A 13,857-nucleotide genomic window follows, 5' to 3' on the forward strand; every position below is an offset into this window, starting at 1 on the left:
TTTACCAGATATGTGTTTTATAAATATTTTCTCCTATTCTGGGCTTGGCTTTTCTTTCTCTTTATAGTGTCTTTCATAGAGCTCAAGTTTTTAACCTTAATGAAGTTCAACTTAGACATTTTTCTTTCATGGACCATGTACCTAGTCGTTGCCAAACCAAAGGTCACCTAGATTTTCTCTTACATCATCTTCTAGAAATTTCAGTTTTGCATTTTACATTTCAGTCTAGGATCCATTTTGAGTTAATTTTTTGGAAGGTGTCAAATCTGTATCCAGATATTTTTTTTTTTTTTGCATGTGAATGTCTAGTTGTTACAGCATAAAAGGTTAGTTTATACTTTAAAAAAAAGTGAGGGGACACCTAGCTGGCTCAGTTGATAAAGCATGCAGCTCTTGATCTTGGGGTTAAGTTCGAGCCACATGGAGGGCATAGACATTGCATAAATAAATAAATAAATAAATAAATAAATAAATAAATAAAGGTTGGTTGGTTTTTTTGTTTTTTTTGGTGGTAGTGGTAGGGGAGGAAGGAAGCTCTCCCTTTACCAACACGCATGTCTATAGGCTGTTTTTCTCCATCCTGGATCATCTTTGCCTCCCTCATCCCCCTTACCTGCAATGAACTTCATCCATCCACATTAATCTATTTAATCTTACCTAACACCAACCTCACATTTTCACTTTCCACTTTTTCCAATATTCTGACTGGTGCATGTACTCAACATGATTAGTTAATAGTTGGTGAACTCTAAAACCACTTATCAGCTATAAGTCCCATTTAGCATTGCCATATACCACTGTCCTTCCTCCTTAGCCAGACTGTAAAGTCTTGGTGAGGCCAGCAATCCTCCTGTTCTCATTTACCCCTGGTAGCTTAGCAGAGGTCTGGGCACAAAACAGGTCAGCAATACTTGCTGACAATTTTAGACTACCTGGACTTCGGTCCTGACTTACCAAGTGTCCTTTGATCTTCAAGAGAGGTGGCTACGCTTTAGGAAGTCTAGCTGAGGACCTGCCAAAGATGTAAACCCTGCAGCCTTGCCCTGCCATGGCCAGAATGGTGCATCTCTAATTTTGATGCCCGATTTAACATTATGCCCACACAAACAAGAGGGCCCTGATCTCCTTGGAGAATTAGGAAAGATTTACCAATGAGACAGCAAAACGTGGTCTCTAAAGTACCAAAGGATGCTGAGTCACAAAGCATGTTCCTTTCATTATGATGGTTACATGGTCATAATGACCGTTCCAGTCATTATGAAAACAATGAAAAACAAATGAATGAAATAAAAAGGAGAACGGACAGTTTCTGGTGACTGCTTCTCCACCTCATGCCTAATTAATAATCAAAGTAATGGTAATCCCCCAGCTCTGACTTTGTTTTCTGTTTTCATCTGCATCATTAAGTGTTCCCATTCAAGGATCTCTGTGTACTTCAAAGTAAACAATGATGAAGGGAATGAAAGAGTCCAGACCTCAGTTTGAGACCCCAGTGGTCTCCGTGGCTTGTGACTGAGCGCAATCACCATGGTATACTGTGCTGACAGACTTCTCGGAATTCATCCCTAGGAAAGTACTGTGGCTTCTATTTGCCAGGATTACCTAGCTTCTGCCCATGGCCCACCCCAGCAAACTGCAGGCAGAGAAAACGAGGGCGGCACAAGCTCGGATATGGCACATTCACCGCCCTGTTTCAGAAACGGTCGGCAAAGCTACAGCAGAGATCACGGGGCCTTTGCAGCGGGCCTCACGGGGGCCGAGGCAAACTCCGGCGTTAGCCCCGGCAGCAGCACTGCTGCCACCGCAGGATGGGCCTGGAGCTCAGGACTCACAGGTGCCACTCAGGTATTCACTGAGCCTGGAAGGACAGCAGACTTGGTGGCAACATCCACAACCCTACCTCCAACTTTCCTTGAGTCAAAGTACAACTGTTCCTGACATCACTCTCCCTTCCCTGGGAAAGCCCCCAAATTCTATAGCAGGCAAGGAACGGTCCCCATGGATGGTGTAAAGTGGGCATATGGTGTAAAGTGGACCCCTAGTGTTTTATGTAAAACAAATCACATCTAGACAACTGAAAAATAAAAATCTCAAGTCCCCTCCTCTAGGACCTGTTTAAAAGACATTGCCCCCTTTTTACCACTTAGCTGCCGAAGCATCCTCTTTAGACATACTGTACTCGGTGGTGACTCAGGGGTCTCCCAGCTGCTAGAAACAAAGGTTAAAGAGGGGACTCCTGGGTGGCTCAGTCAGTTAAGCGTCTGCCTTCGGCTCAGGTCATGATTCCGGGATCCTGGGATGGAGCCCCACGTTGGGCTCCCTGCTCAACGGGGAGTCTGCTGCTCTCTCTCCCTCTGCCCCTCCCCCTGCTCTTTCTCTCTCTCAGATAAAGAAAGAAAATCTTAAAAAAAAATACCACGAATAATAAAGACCACTTGATGGTACTGCTGGCTAAGATCAGGGAGGGTAAGCAACCTGGGCTAGAAATTCAACCTTGCTCATGCTGAGCAACAAATAACATCAGCAACTGACAGGTACAGAAGTTTAAACAAAATGGGGGATAAAGAAAGAGAGATAAGAAAGGAACCAAAATCTCCTTCAGGTCTAGGAAAGCAGGTACAGGAGTGCTTGACAAAGGCAGACAGCGAGGGATGGAGACTCCACAGGCAAGTCTGGCCATGGAGAAGCAGAAGAGACTCACTGCCCATAAGCTGAACGAGTTTTCCCAGTATATGATTTCATCTTATGCTACTGTTTCATTTGCAGCAGAAGTACTCCTTAAGTCCATTTTAAGAGTCCTTCTCCCCCTAAGCCTTAATATCGCTTAGTCTCTTCTAAGGCAACAATTGTTGGTCCCATTTTGCAGATGTGTAAATATCTTAAAGAGATAGGATGGCAGGGTGTGACCATGCAACCATGGCCCAGAAACGGGCAGGAAAAGGTTCTGATACCCTGGTGTCTCCCCAGGCACAACGACTGCCCTGAAGGCAATCTGTGGCTGAACCTCAAACTATTTTCACTAGAGAAAGGCAAAGTTCATTCTGTTCTTCCTGAGTCTTATACAACCGCAGCCTGAGAGTCCAGCTGTTCTGGTCATGGCCTCACATACTTTCTGCAAAGGCTCTAGTTGACAAGATTTATGCAGTGGTCTGAAGAAGCATGCTAAGCAGTGTGGGAGGAAACCACGAGAGAGGACTTTCTGGCCCTAGCACAGTGGATCTAGTTTCTGTGGAGGACTGGACAAGCAGCACCCAAACTGCCTGTCTCAGCTATGGGTGCTTACACCCAAGGGTGAAGCAACAAAGGTTCTTCTTCTTTATAGACTCTGTATGTCATCACAGTCATGCTAAGGTTTGAGGATCTGAACACTGAAAGGGCTGCTGAAGGGCTTTTCTTTCTAGAAGTGGACACAGAGGTAGCACTGGACATAGTCCACATCACCAGGGAGAAAGGAAACCAAGACAACATAAATGAGTTGCAACAGACTTGGCTACTGATCCACTGAGTTGCTACAGTGCCTGGATGTTTTATAAAACTAAAAGAAATCGCTTTTCATGCCCAGCAGCCAGCACAGTCAATAGCCATCACCAAAGCCATCTCAGCAGGAGGGTAAATCAAAGATCACCAAGGCCAAGAAGCAGTATGTTAGGAATAATGATTCCTCTCTGAGATGATGATGCTCAAAAAATCCACAACAAACTAGCCAAGCTCCACATTTAGGAAGAAGGTTAACATCACGTTCATGGGACAATGCTCAAAGTCAAATGGGGCCAGAGCATAAATTCTGGGCAGATGGCCTACCGGAAGGCAGTCGGACATCATACTTACAGTGAGTTGGGCCGGGTGGGTTTGAGCACATCCAGGTCCGGGTCACTGGAGTTCATGTTGGGCTGCAAGCTGCTGCTGGAATTAAGGATGCTATTTGCATTTGATGAGACGACAGATTCCAAACTGGAGTTGATGATGCTGTTTCTTTGTTCCTCTGGAGAAAAACAAGGCCACAAACCCCATATTACTGTTATTTCATAGGGATAGTTTGTTTCGACATATACAAAAACCTACCAATAATGAGAATGGATTGAGATATCAGCAAAGCTCAAAAGAAGACACAGGAAAGGAAAAGATTTATAGGTGGGAAAGGAAGAGGAAAGGAAGAGGAACAGGTGACTTGCAACTTCAGAGCAAACACCCCTCTGCTCAGCCTGATAAGACAGACTAGCCATTTTCCTAAGAGTAGCCCTAACACTGTACCATAAATTGTGTGTCTTCTTTTGATTGGTAGATGGGCAGAACATACAGTGGCCTTCAGAGAGCGCTTGTATTCAACCAGGTCCTCTTAGTCTCTGTGGCATTCACCTTTTATTCTAAAACTCCTGCCCCCAATATGGTCTTAATTGTCAGGGCCATGTCCTACCTCCAATTCTATAGCACCTCACCATAAAATATCTACTACTTGGTCATCAACATCCTTATGACACTGCAGTCTACATTCCTGACCACTCCCAAGACAAACCCTCCTGGGTTGCCTCCAGCTCTATGTATTTGATATCTAGCTTAAAGTTAGTTCTTTAATTAGTAGGTCTATAAGGGCTATAGAGTCATCCGCATATAATAAACCGAGTCCGTGGTCCACACCGTTGTATTGGTGCCTGGAGAGTATTACTAAGCCTGGAGGGAAGAAACTGAGTTCTCTTCAGGACTCCAACCCTGCCTGGCTGAGTGGCCTCAGGCAATTTTCACTCTGTTTCTTGGCTAATGCATCTATAAAATGGGGAGAATGAGAACTGCCTTGTACAGCTCAAGAAGTTCATGAGGATCAAGTGGGATCATATGCAAGAATGCATTTTGTAAACTTCAGAACACTGTTCAAAGACAAGAAGTTTCTGTTTCTTCCCATATTTAAAAATTTGGAACCATGTGCTGAAGAAAACATTTTTGGGATAATTTAGCTAAATGGCACAGGCACCACTGCTATAGCAAAATATCAGACTTAGAATGTCATTCTTGTCCCACATTCATTACAGATATACCATAATGAGATCAGCTGATGTTGTGGGCAATCAATTCACTTACCAGGAAACAGCCTATGTGGGTTAATCCTCACTGGACCTTTGAAATGAGCTGGAGGTATACCATGTCCCTAAGAAGACAGACTGCACTCACTGACAAGGTAGTTTAGAGCCTGACATTTGAACTCTTCAGGCAATAAAGGGGGTGATATGATTAAAAAACAAAACAAAACAAAACAAAACTTTTCCACTTGTACTAGTCACGTGCATAAAAATTTATCATGCTTATGAGATGATGTTAGAGTAATCTTTACATTTAATACACACACACACACACCCAAACACCTAAACACCCCCAATACCTTGGCAAATTCTCAATGCCATATTTAAAACCCTATTGAAGAGTCAAAACCTCCATGAGGCTATTGGGAGATTTCTGAACTCTAAGTAGATTTTGAAAAAAGTAGATTATTAACTTGATTCCTGAGATTTGGAACTATTCCTGTTTCAAGAGCTTAAGTTCCAAACAGAAACAACAACAAAGAAAGAGAAACCAAAAGAGTTACAATGCGCCAAGATGTAAGAGAACTAACAGGGACTTTGAATGGGAACTTGCTATCAGGAAGAAAAACAACTCTAAAATTACATTTAGGGGATCGCTGAGAAAATGGATATGCCACTTACCAGAAAGAATCAGTGCAAACTTTTCCTTTGCACAAAATACTCATATCAAGATTTCTGAAAAAGACTAAGAAATCCAAGACCACCATATAGAAAAAGGCACTCAACACACTTCTCTGGGGTTCAGTGGAGACAATTTCTGCTTCACAGGGAAGGAGAGGTGAATAGTTTTATTAACTCTAGTTTGAGGCCAACTTTGCATGATGTAATTCTCTGAATTCACAGGAAATCTAATAAGAGTATAACCAATAGCTCATATTTACTTGCCCTTAAGAGAACAATGATTCTATAAATTAAAAACAATACCTTGCTAAAAATATTTTAGTTTTTCTAAAATATTATTGGGACTTATTTTCCCTGCCTTACCATCCATTAGAAAAAGAGTATCTGAGATGGAATTTTCTTCAATTTTCATCTATTCAATGAAGCTTACTGAGTACTTACAGAGTACCACACACATTCCCAGATAAGTAAACACCCCTACACTAATTCCTAGGTATTTTATTCAGATGGATACTAGAATATTTATTAGTAACTTGCACATACTTATTTGTTCATATGTCTACCTTTCTCGGTAAACTAGGAGCAACCTAAGATTGAACATGTGACAGATAAAGCTTGAAATCACAACTGAAAAAAAAAATCAGATAAAGATACTTTCCTTTATATAACATTTTATCAGAATCCTAACCTCATATAAGAATCCGATTCTATAAATGGGATTTGGGTAAAATGCTTGAGAACATAACTTCTGTCACAGTATTACTGACTGACTTTCTCCATGAGTTAAGCAAGGAAGACTGCTGCATATGGAAACTGACATTTGTCTGAAATGAACCCACACGAGAATGAGGACAGGCTGGACAAGGAGAACCCAACCCTGCCTGGCCTAGAAAAGCCATAAAAATTAAATGGTTGGCTACCCCCAAACTGAAGTCGAGGATTTCTAGTATTTCATTCAGTGGAGGTCACTAGAACTCTTTTTTTAGGAAGCAAATCCTTTTTGAGATTCTATTTTGACTTATATTTAGATATTGCAGGCTATATGGTAAAACCTCTAACAAAATGACAACAAAAGCAAAAGATGAAGGAAAGGAGTCCTTTGTCCAAAAAGAAAATACACAAAAAATTTAATCATAAAATTTCATAGTTTTGCAGTCAAGATAGCCAAATATGTATCTAAAGAGTCAGACTCTTTACCACCGGTATGCCTCGATGGGCCACAAGACAAGGAAATCTGGAAAGCTGGCACTCTCTGACTGTAAGACCACTACAGTTTTATTGGCCATGAGACCTCAAATAGTGAGACTGAGAACTTCTAGGTGGTTAGGCTTCTGAGCTGAAATGCTGACAATCCCGACTGAGGGTGAGCAGGACAGTGAGGGTCATTCCAGAGAAGAGGTGGAGAGTAAAATCAACAGCAACTCAAATGTTTTAGTGGTACGGCAAACTATACCAAGACACATTCTAAAGCATTTGGCATGAATTAAGGAAAAAAGGGAACGTGATTCAGTGATGTCACTCCAAACAGGGGGATCTTTGTCAGGTGGGCAAATGAGTACTTTCCCTAACAGAAAAACCTAATGAGAACAAGCAGCCTAAAATACTATTTAAAAAAAAAAGATTAAATTAACCCAAATAGTTCTAATACCCGACCTGGACTTCTTTGAGACACTGATGATTCAAACCAGCTCTGGCATCCTCATCAGAAGGTATAAGAAAGACTGATGGCAATTACATTGCTGAAGAAAAGGAAATTATAGGCTAGGGGACTGAAAAAGAAAAACAACAACAGTTATGAGTCAAAGCAAAAGGATCACGGAGAACCACTTAAATGACCAAAAGAGAAAGAATGCCCACAACTCAGGAGTATTCCTAAATTGGATGAAGTTAGTGGGGATGCTTGCCTTCTTCAAACATATTTGTCAACAAGAATCTCTCTTTGTTTTAGTCACAGAAGATAAGAGCTCAGAAGCAAGGAAACGATAAAAGAAATCCCCCAACAAATGTAAACATGTATGGGTTAAGTGACGGATGTTTTCATGAACATAGTTTCTTTTTTTTTTTTTTTTAAAGATTTTATTTATTTATTTGACAGAGATAGAGACAGCCAGCGAGAGAGGGAACACAAGCAGGGGGAGTGGGAGAGGAAGAAGCAGGCTCATAGGGGAGGAGCCTGACGTGGGGCTCGATCCCATAACGCCGGGATCACGCCCTGAGCCGGAGGCAGACGCTTAACCGCTGTGCCACCCAGGCGCCCCTCATGAACATAGTTTCTATGAAGAGTGATAAACTAGACGTGGTCCTTGTGGTGAGAAATGCAAACTACTCAGGGCAGGGGCACATATGCCCACACGAAACCCCTCAAGCATCTGTTACTGTCACCTGCAAGGTCAGCATCAGTCACAGGTTCCTGGCACCTGGCCCATGCATAATATACACTAAAGCTCCATGAATGGTTATAAGACAAATAATAAACATAAGGTGACAATAAGCAATGGAAATGTATTCTGCTAGCACAGAAAGAGGCAGTTCCAAGTGACTGAATTTTCCAGGTGCTTCAGACAGGGACCGCTAATGTCCTTGAAACCAAAGTAATGGTTACAGTGGGCACAGTCTGTGTTTTTTGTACAAATCAGGAGTGGAAAAATATGACTATGCAACCAAATCACTGCAACTAAAAAAAGAAAGCCACAGAATAATTTTGGTGATATTGTACTTGTTCTGGGGGTTGCCATGGAAATCTGGGAGCTAAGCAACTTCACTTTCCATATTTACCAAGTGACTCCTGCTCACTCTAATGACAATCCCTCCCCATCCCCACACCCCCCATACAAAAGGCAGGGTCTCTGTTAATCACAGAACCCAGAAACGGGGCCAGGAATGCACATGCAGAACCAAACCGAATTCACATGTCTCGGCAAGCCTCAGTGCTCTGGCCCACTGAATACACAGAGTGAGAGGATAAATAGGAAACACAGACTTGCAACGTCACTTTGGGGGAGGTTTCCCACCACGCATGGACATGTGTCAGAATACGGTCTAACATCATCTTTCCATGATGTCTGAGACTAGCTGTCAAAAAGAGGGAAGAGAAATCTTTAATAGCAGCTCACGATGCCTCACAGAGCCCTAAGGAGGGAATGTGCTCTCAACACGATCAAACAGGGAGGAAAGGGAGTTACCAGACTGACGGAAGTTCTGCAAAGACACAGGCTTTAGACAAAAAATATTAAGACAAAAGCAAAATACCCAGAGGCTTTCCCTTGCTGTGGTAGGGAGAGAGGTGTACTTTCTCCTGCTTATTAAAGTTTTGCAATGAAGTCTGTAATGTATCATCTTGACAAGATAGGATGATAATAGAATGGCAGCTTAATGAATTTTGCAATAAAAAATTATGAGTGCACAGCAATTTCTGAGTTTATCATTTCTGGGAAACACCCAAGTACATGAGAAGCTTGGAATCAGAATTTCTGAAGCCATTTTTTTTTTGTCTGTAGTTTTCGTTCCTGATAATAGTGGCACGCCAAGCCACACTAAAACCTGAGGTGGTATGATTTCATGTTGACCCAGTGTCAGTCCCTATGATAAAAATAATTTCAAAAAGCAGTTTGAGCAATGTGTTGGGGCACATAGAAACAGTGTGGGCAATGTTTCAAAAACGGGTCTTAAAAAAAGTTTGGGGAATGACGGACTAAACAGTGAATTGATAAGTAAAAAATGTGGTCAATCTGTTGTTTTGACCATAGGACATACTACATGATGGTACAACTTTTGGCAGGTTGTCTTCAACAAAAACTACCAATTTTGGTTCTATGTGGAGTGACTGACTTATTTCCTAATCATGGTGCTCATAATAACCCTTCTCTTTGCAAAGGGAAAAAATGCCAATAAAACTGGATTTCATGAGGGAACAGGGGAATCACTGCAGCTGGCCCAGGACTGATATGGTTCAAAGGAAAGAGGCATGGAGGCACAATGGGGAAGCCCACCCCCAAAACAACACCACTTCAAAAACCACAATGTAGAAATGAACCCCTACATAATGGCTGAACAAGGAGTTGAACGATCAGAGTTAAATAGATACTCTGCTACTTATAACATAGCCTTCTTTTCCAGCCGAGAACTTGCTTTTGAGTAGCGATGTTCCTCCTTGAATCTCTGGCTCCCAGGTAAGTGAGGGAGTCAACTACAGACTGCTTATACTATTGCTCATAAAAAAACCCCAAAATTATGTATTTACTTATTTTTATACCATGACTCACCGCAAAATGGGCTTGAGATAGTAAATAAAATGTGTGAATGGGTAGTTTGTTTTTAATAATGTAAAAATCAGTCAATACATAATAAATATGCACTTCCTCTCTAATTTATAAAGTACAGGAAAAGCATACAAATATTCTATATGCATTCTGTTGTGCAAATGTCTAGTCATTTTTCTATACATAGAAACACACACACACATATATATTTTTTAACAAAATGGTATAACACCATAGCTAACACTGAGTTACCTGCTTTGTTCACTTACTGATAAAGTCAGACACATAAGACTGTAATACGCTTTTTTTCATTTAATGATCTACCTTGAGCTTTTTTGTTGCCATTAGCTTTCCAGGGCATCATTTTTTTAAATGGCCACATCAACTGTGTGGTTTTCAGTCACACGTGGTAACTAAGCATCATTAAGCAAAGAGCCACATGACACCTCAGAGTCTGTGCAACAGTAAGAATCCATGTGGATAAACGTGTCTCCTGCCAAAACAAACAGGTGTGTCCAGAGCACCCAGGATCTACAGAGGCAAAACCTGAGAACAGGCACACGCTGCAGCTTTGAGTGCTGGGAGAAAGGCATTATTTAAGCTTCTGAATAGTGTGAATTCCCAGTTATTTTTCAACAAGGAAGACACAAATGAGAAGTATATGAGCTGAATTCTTAACCTCTCACTGGGTCTGTCTGGGAGAGGGTCCAGGATGAATTAAATGTACTAAAAGAATTAATGACAGCTATAATCCCAGCAGCTTGTTAGTGTGGTCCATGTAAAACAAAGCCCAAGAATCTATTCCCACCCCCAGCCCCAGCAATGCTGTACAACTCATCCCAGCTGCTGATGTATTTGAATGCAAACATCAAATCTGCTCTCTCTGGGGCCAGGGCGACTCTGCATTCCCCTCACATATGGGCCTCTTCTTTGGAATCTTAAGGATCCAGGGGGGGAATATTTCTTTAGTGAAATGTAATGTAAAACTATAGTCTGATGATAATCATCACAATTGTAGCTAATGTTTATTAGGTGCTTACTATGTTCTAGGCCCAGCATCAAGTACGTGACATACACTTGCTCTACTGGCTCACTTAATCATGGTAACTGCCCTCCGAGGAAGCTGTCCTTAGTGATCAATTTTACAGAAGAGCAAATGGAGGTTCAGAAAGGGAAAGTAGCGCACTCCAGGTCTCAGAGCCGCTAGGTGACAGAGATGGCCCTGAAACAACACAGTCTGACGGCAGAACCTCTGCTTTCAACCACCACACCAGGCTGCCACAAACCTCAACAGAGTCAAAGAGATGTTCTGGTAGTGACAGAAATGAGCAACCATGACTGTTTGCCCCTTCCCCCAAGCCTGTGTGTCTCTCACTTTAGCTGGTATCAGCATCATCAGAGTGTTTCTAAAAATACAGATGCCGGGGTGCCTGGGTGGCTCGGTTGGTTAAACATCTGACTCTTGATTTTGGCTCAGGTCATGATCTCAGGGTCTTGGGCTCGAGTCCCAGGTCTGGCTCCACACTCAGCATGGAGTCGTCTGCTTGCGACTCTCTCTCTCTCCCTCTGTCCCTCCCTGCCCCCAATAAATAAATAAATCTTTAAAAAAATACAGATACCTGAGCTCTAGTCAAGACCTCCTGATTCAGAAGGTACCAGGGAGGAGGAGGAGGAGACCAGGCATCTGTATTTTTAATAAGCTCCTTACAATGTTCAAATGCACACTAAGTCTAAGAACTACTGTTCCAAGAAACATGTTTCACTACCTTGGTATAAGTACTAAAAATCTGAGACAAAAATCAGTGATAAATGTCACCTTGTAATCTCTTAGACGAGCTTTATTTTTTCAAGTAGGCCCCACACCCCAGCGTGGAGCCCAACGCAGGGCTGGAACTCAAACAACCCTGAGATCAAGACCTGAGCTGAGATCAAGAGTTGGACGCTTAACCGACTGAGCCACCCAGACGCCCCTCTTGGAAGAACTTTAAAGGGCACTGGTTGCTGGTCCTCTCTAATCCTCTGGCTCCACCTTCTATAGTTGTCCAGAAAAAAAACAGCGTCTATGTCAGTACCTCTCATCTAGATATACTACTCCCATTTCTGCTATATGATGTATCCATGTGGCAACTTGGAGATTAAATGTAATTCCCCTTGGATCATTCATCTGGCAGCACAGTTGAAAAACCCTGTTCCATCTGTTCTGAGGTGATCACAAATGAGAGTGACTACCTTGGCCCCAGCAAATTAAAGGTACTGCATAGTTGGTGCTGGATCTGGAGGGGCTGCTGCCTGCTGGTATGCATACTGAGGAAGCCATTGAAGATGGTTCAAGTGCCCCCATGGCACCACTGGATGCCAGGACAGATGGCTGTTACTGCTTCTGTAATTCAGTCTAATAAGATTTTCACTTCCGTGGCTGAGGAACTGACATAGGCACCCTTTTCGAGACAACGAGGGATGGGGAAGGGACATCGCCTGGGTACAAATTCCTCCCCAGCCCTTCACCACTTGTGTGATTACTTAACCCCTGGAGCCTGTCTGTGAAATGTGGTTACTGAGAACCTACGTCACCGGGTGACGGTCAGTTGTGAGAATGAAGTAAGACAGTAATGTGCTTAGGCTGCTTGGCGTGTTAGGTGAGGTATAATAATTTTAATTTGTATTGCTCTCCTTACTGAATGAGGTTCAGATCCAACTTGGTCTCAAGGTTCTTCATCAAATGCATTCATTTATCCTTCCACAACAGCCCCTGCCCTCTCCCCCTGTCTCTTGAAAGGCAGATCCCTAACTTACTGAGAGTTTAAACTCCAGGTACATAAGCAACACTGGAAACATTTTCCCTTAGAATTAAGGCTGGGTTTGCAGGCTAGGTCACAAAAGCACACAGAACCACATCTCCTCGAGAACAACCCCACAAGGTGAAACCAGAAGGCAGAGTAATCACTGGCTAATAGTACAGCTGTGAGGACAGAACAACTGGGTTCAAATCTACCCCGTTGCTGTGTGATCCTGAGTATATTATATAAATTTTATTTTCCTCCATTGTCGCAAATGGGGACAGTACCTGTGTCATGTAATTGTGAAAATTAAGGGAGTTGCTGCTATGCACAGTGCTTAGCGTAAGAAAGCACTTGACAAATTATGGAGCTATATTAAACACACATTAAAAAATTGCTTTCTAAGAGAATGTTTTCTAAGTACAATTTGGAAACAGATCTTTCCACAATCTTCGTTCTAGAGACAAGAGCTACCCTCTGCTACTTATACAAAGGCTATTCCATGTTCCCTCTGTAGAGCATCACTGTCACCCTTCTGTCCTTTGGACGAAACTATGACTCATTTCCTTTAGCATGTTACTCAAAACTCTTCCTTTCAGAAAGCATTTCTTGACCAGCTATATACAACTTGGATATCGAGTCCCCTCCTCACTAAAATATTCAGTGTTTTCCAAATGACTTGATTTGTTGCTGTGATACTTTTTAAACCCTGTATTTCCCTCGTCATTTCCTTTCTTCTTTTCCACAAATTTTAATCTCAGAGACTGCTCCCATTTCATTCTTAGCCCCACTTCTACCACACACTGATTTGTCTGTGAGGAGTCACACGCTGCCCTGGGGCTGACCAAAGTCCCTACCCAGCAAAGAGCAGGAGAAAGGATCTAGCTCCTCCTTCTGGGAAGAGACCACTGTCAACATAAAGACATCTTTACCTTTAGGGAGAGGGAAAATGCCACCTGGAGAAGATTCCGCTACTATCCACAGACTGAAGCCGAAGAATCTTATGGAGGTAACTGGGACTCAACTCGTCTATGTACATAGAAAGAAAAACGCTTCTGGAAAACAAGACACACATCCAGGAGCATCAACTATTATGTCACATGCTTCCATGAGCCTGAAGTGCAGGTA

At 42.3% G+C, this 13,857-nt stretch overlaps 1 protein-coding gene across 6 annotated transcripts in view; it reads right to left on the reverse strand.

The window, feature by feature from the left end:
* The window catches only part of ARHGAP26 (Rho GTPase activating protein 26), a 414,027-nt gene that overhangs the window by 70,591 nt on the left and 329,579 nt on the right, over window positions 1-13,857 (reverse strand). For all 6 annotated transcript variants that reach the window (XM_045794390.2, XM_087862168.1, XM_045794392.2 and 3 more), the window contains one exon: window positions 3,829-3,982. In XM_045794390.2, the coding sequence (XP_045650346.1) occupies window positions 3,829-3,982 (154 nt within the window). The remainder of the gene's footprint in view (window positions 1-3,828; window positions 3,983-13,857) is intronic.

The sequence above is a fragment of the Ursus americanus genome, chromosome 5 (genome assembly GCF_024610735.1).
Source record: "Ursus americanus isolate L20-20 chromosome 5, mUrsAme1.1.p, whole genome shotgun sequence".
In the NCBI taxonomy this organism is placed as follows: Eukaryota; Metazoa; Chordata; class Mammalia; order Carnivora; family Ursidae; genus Ursus; species Ursus americanus.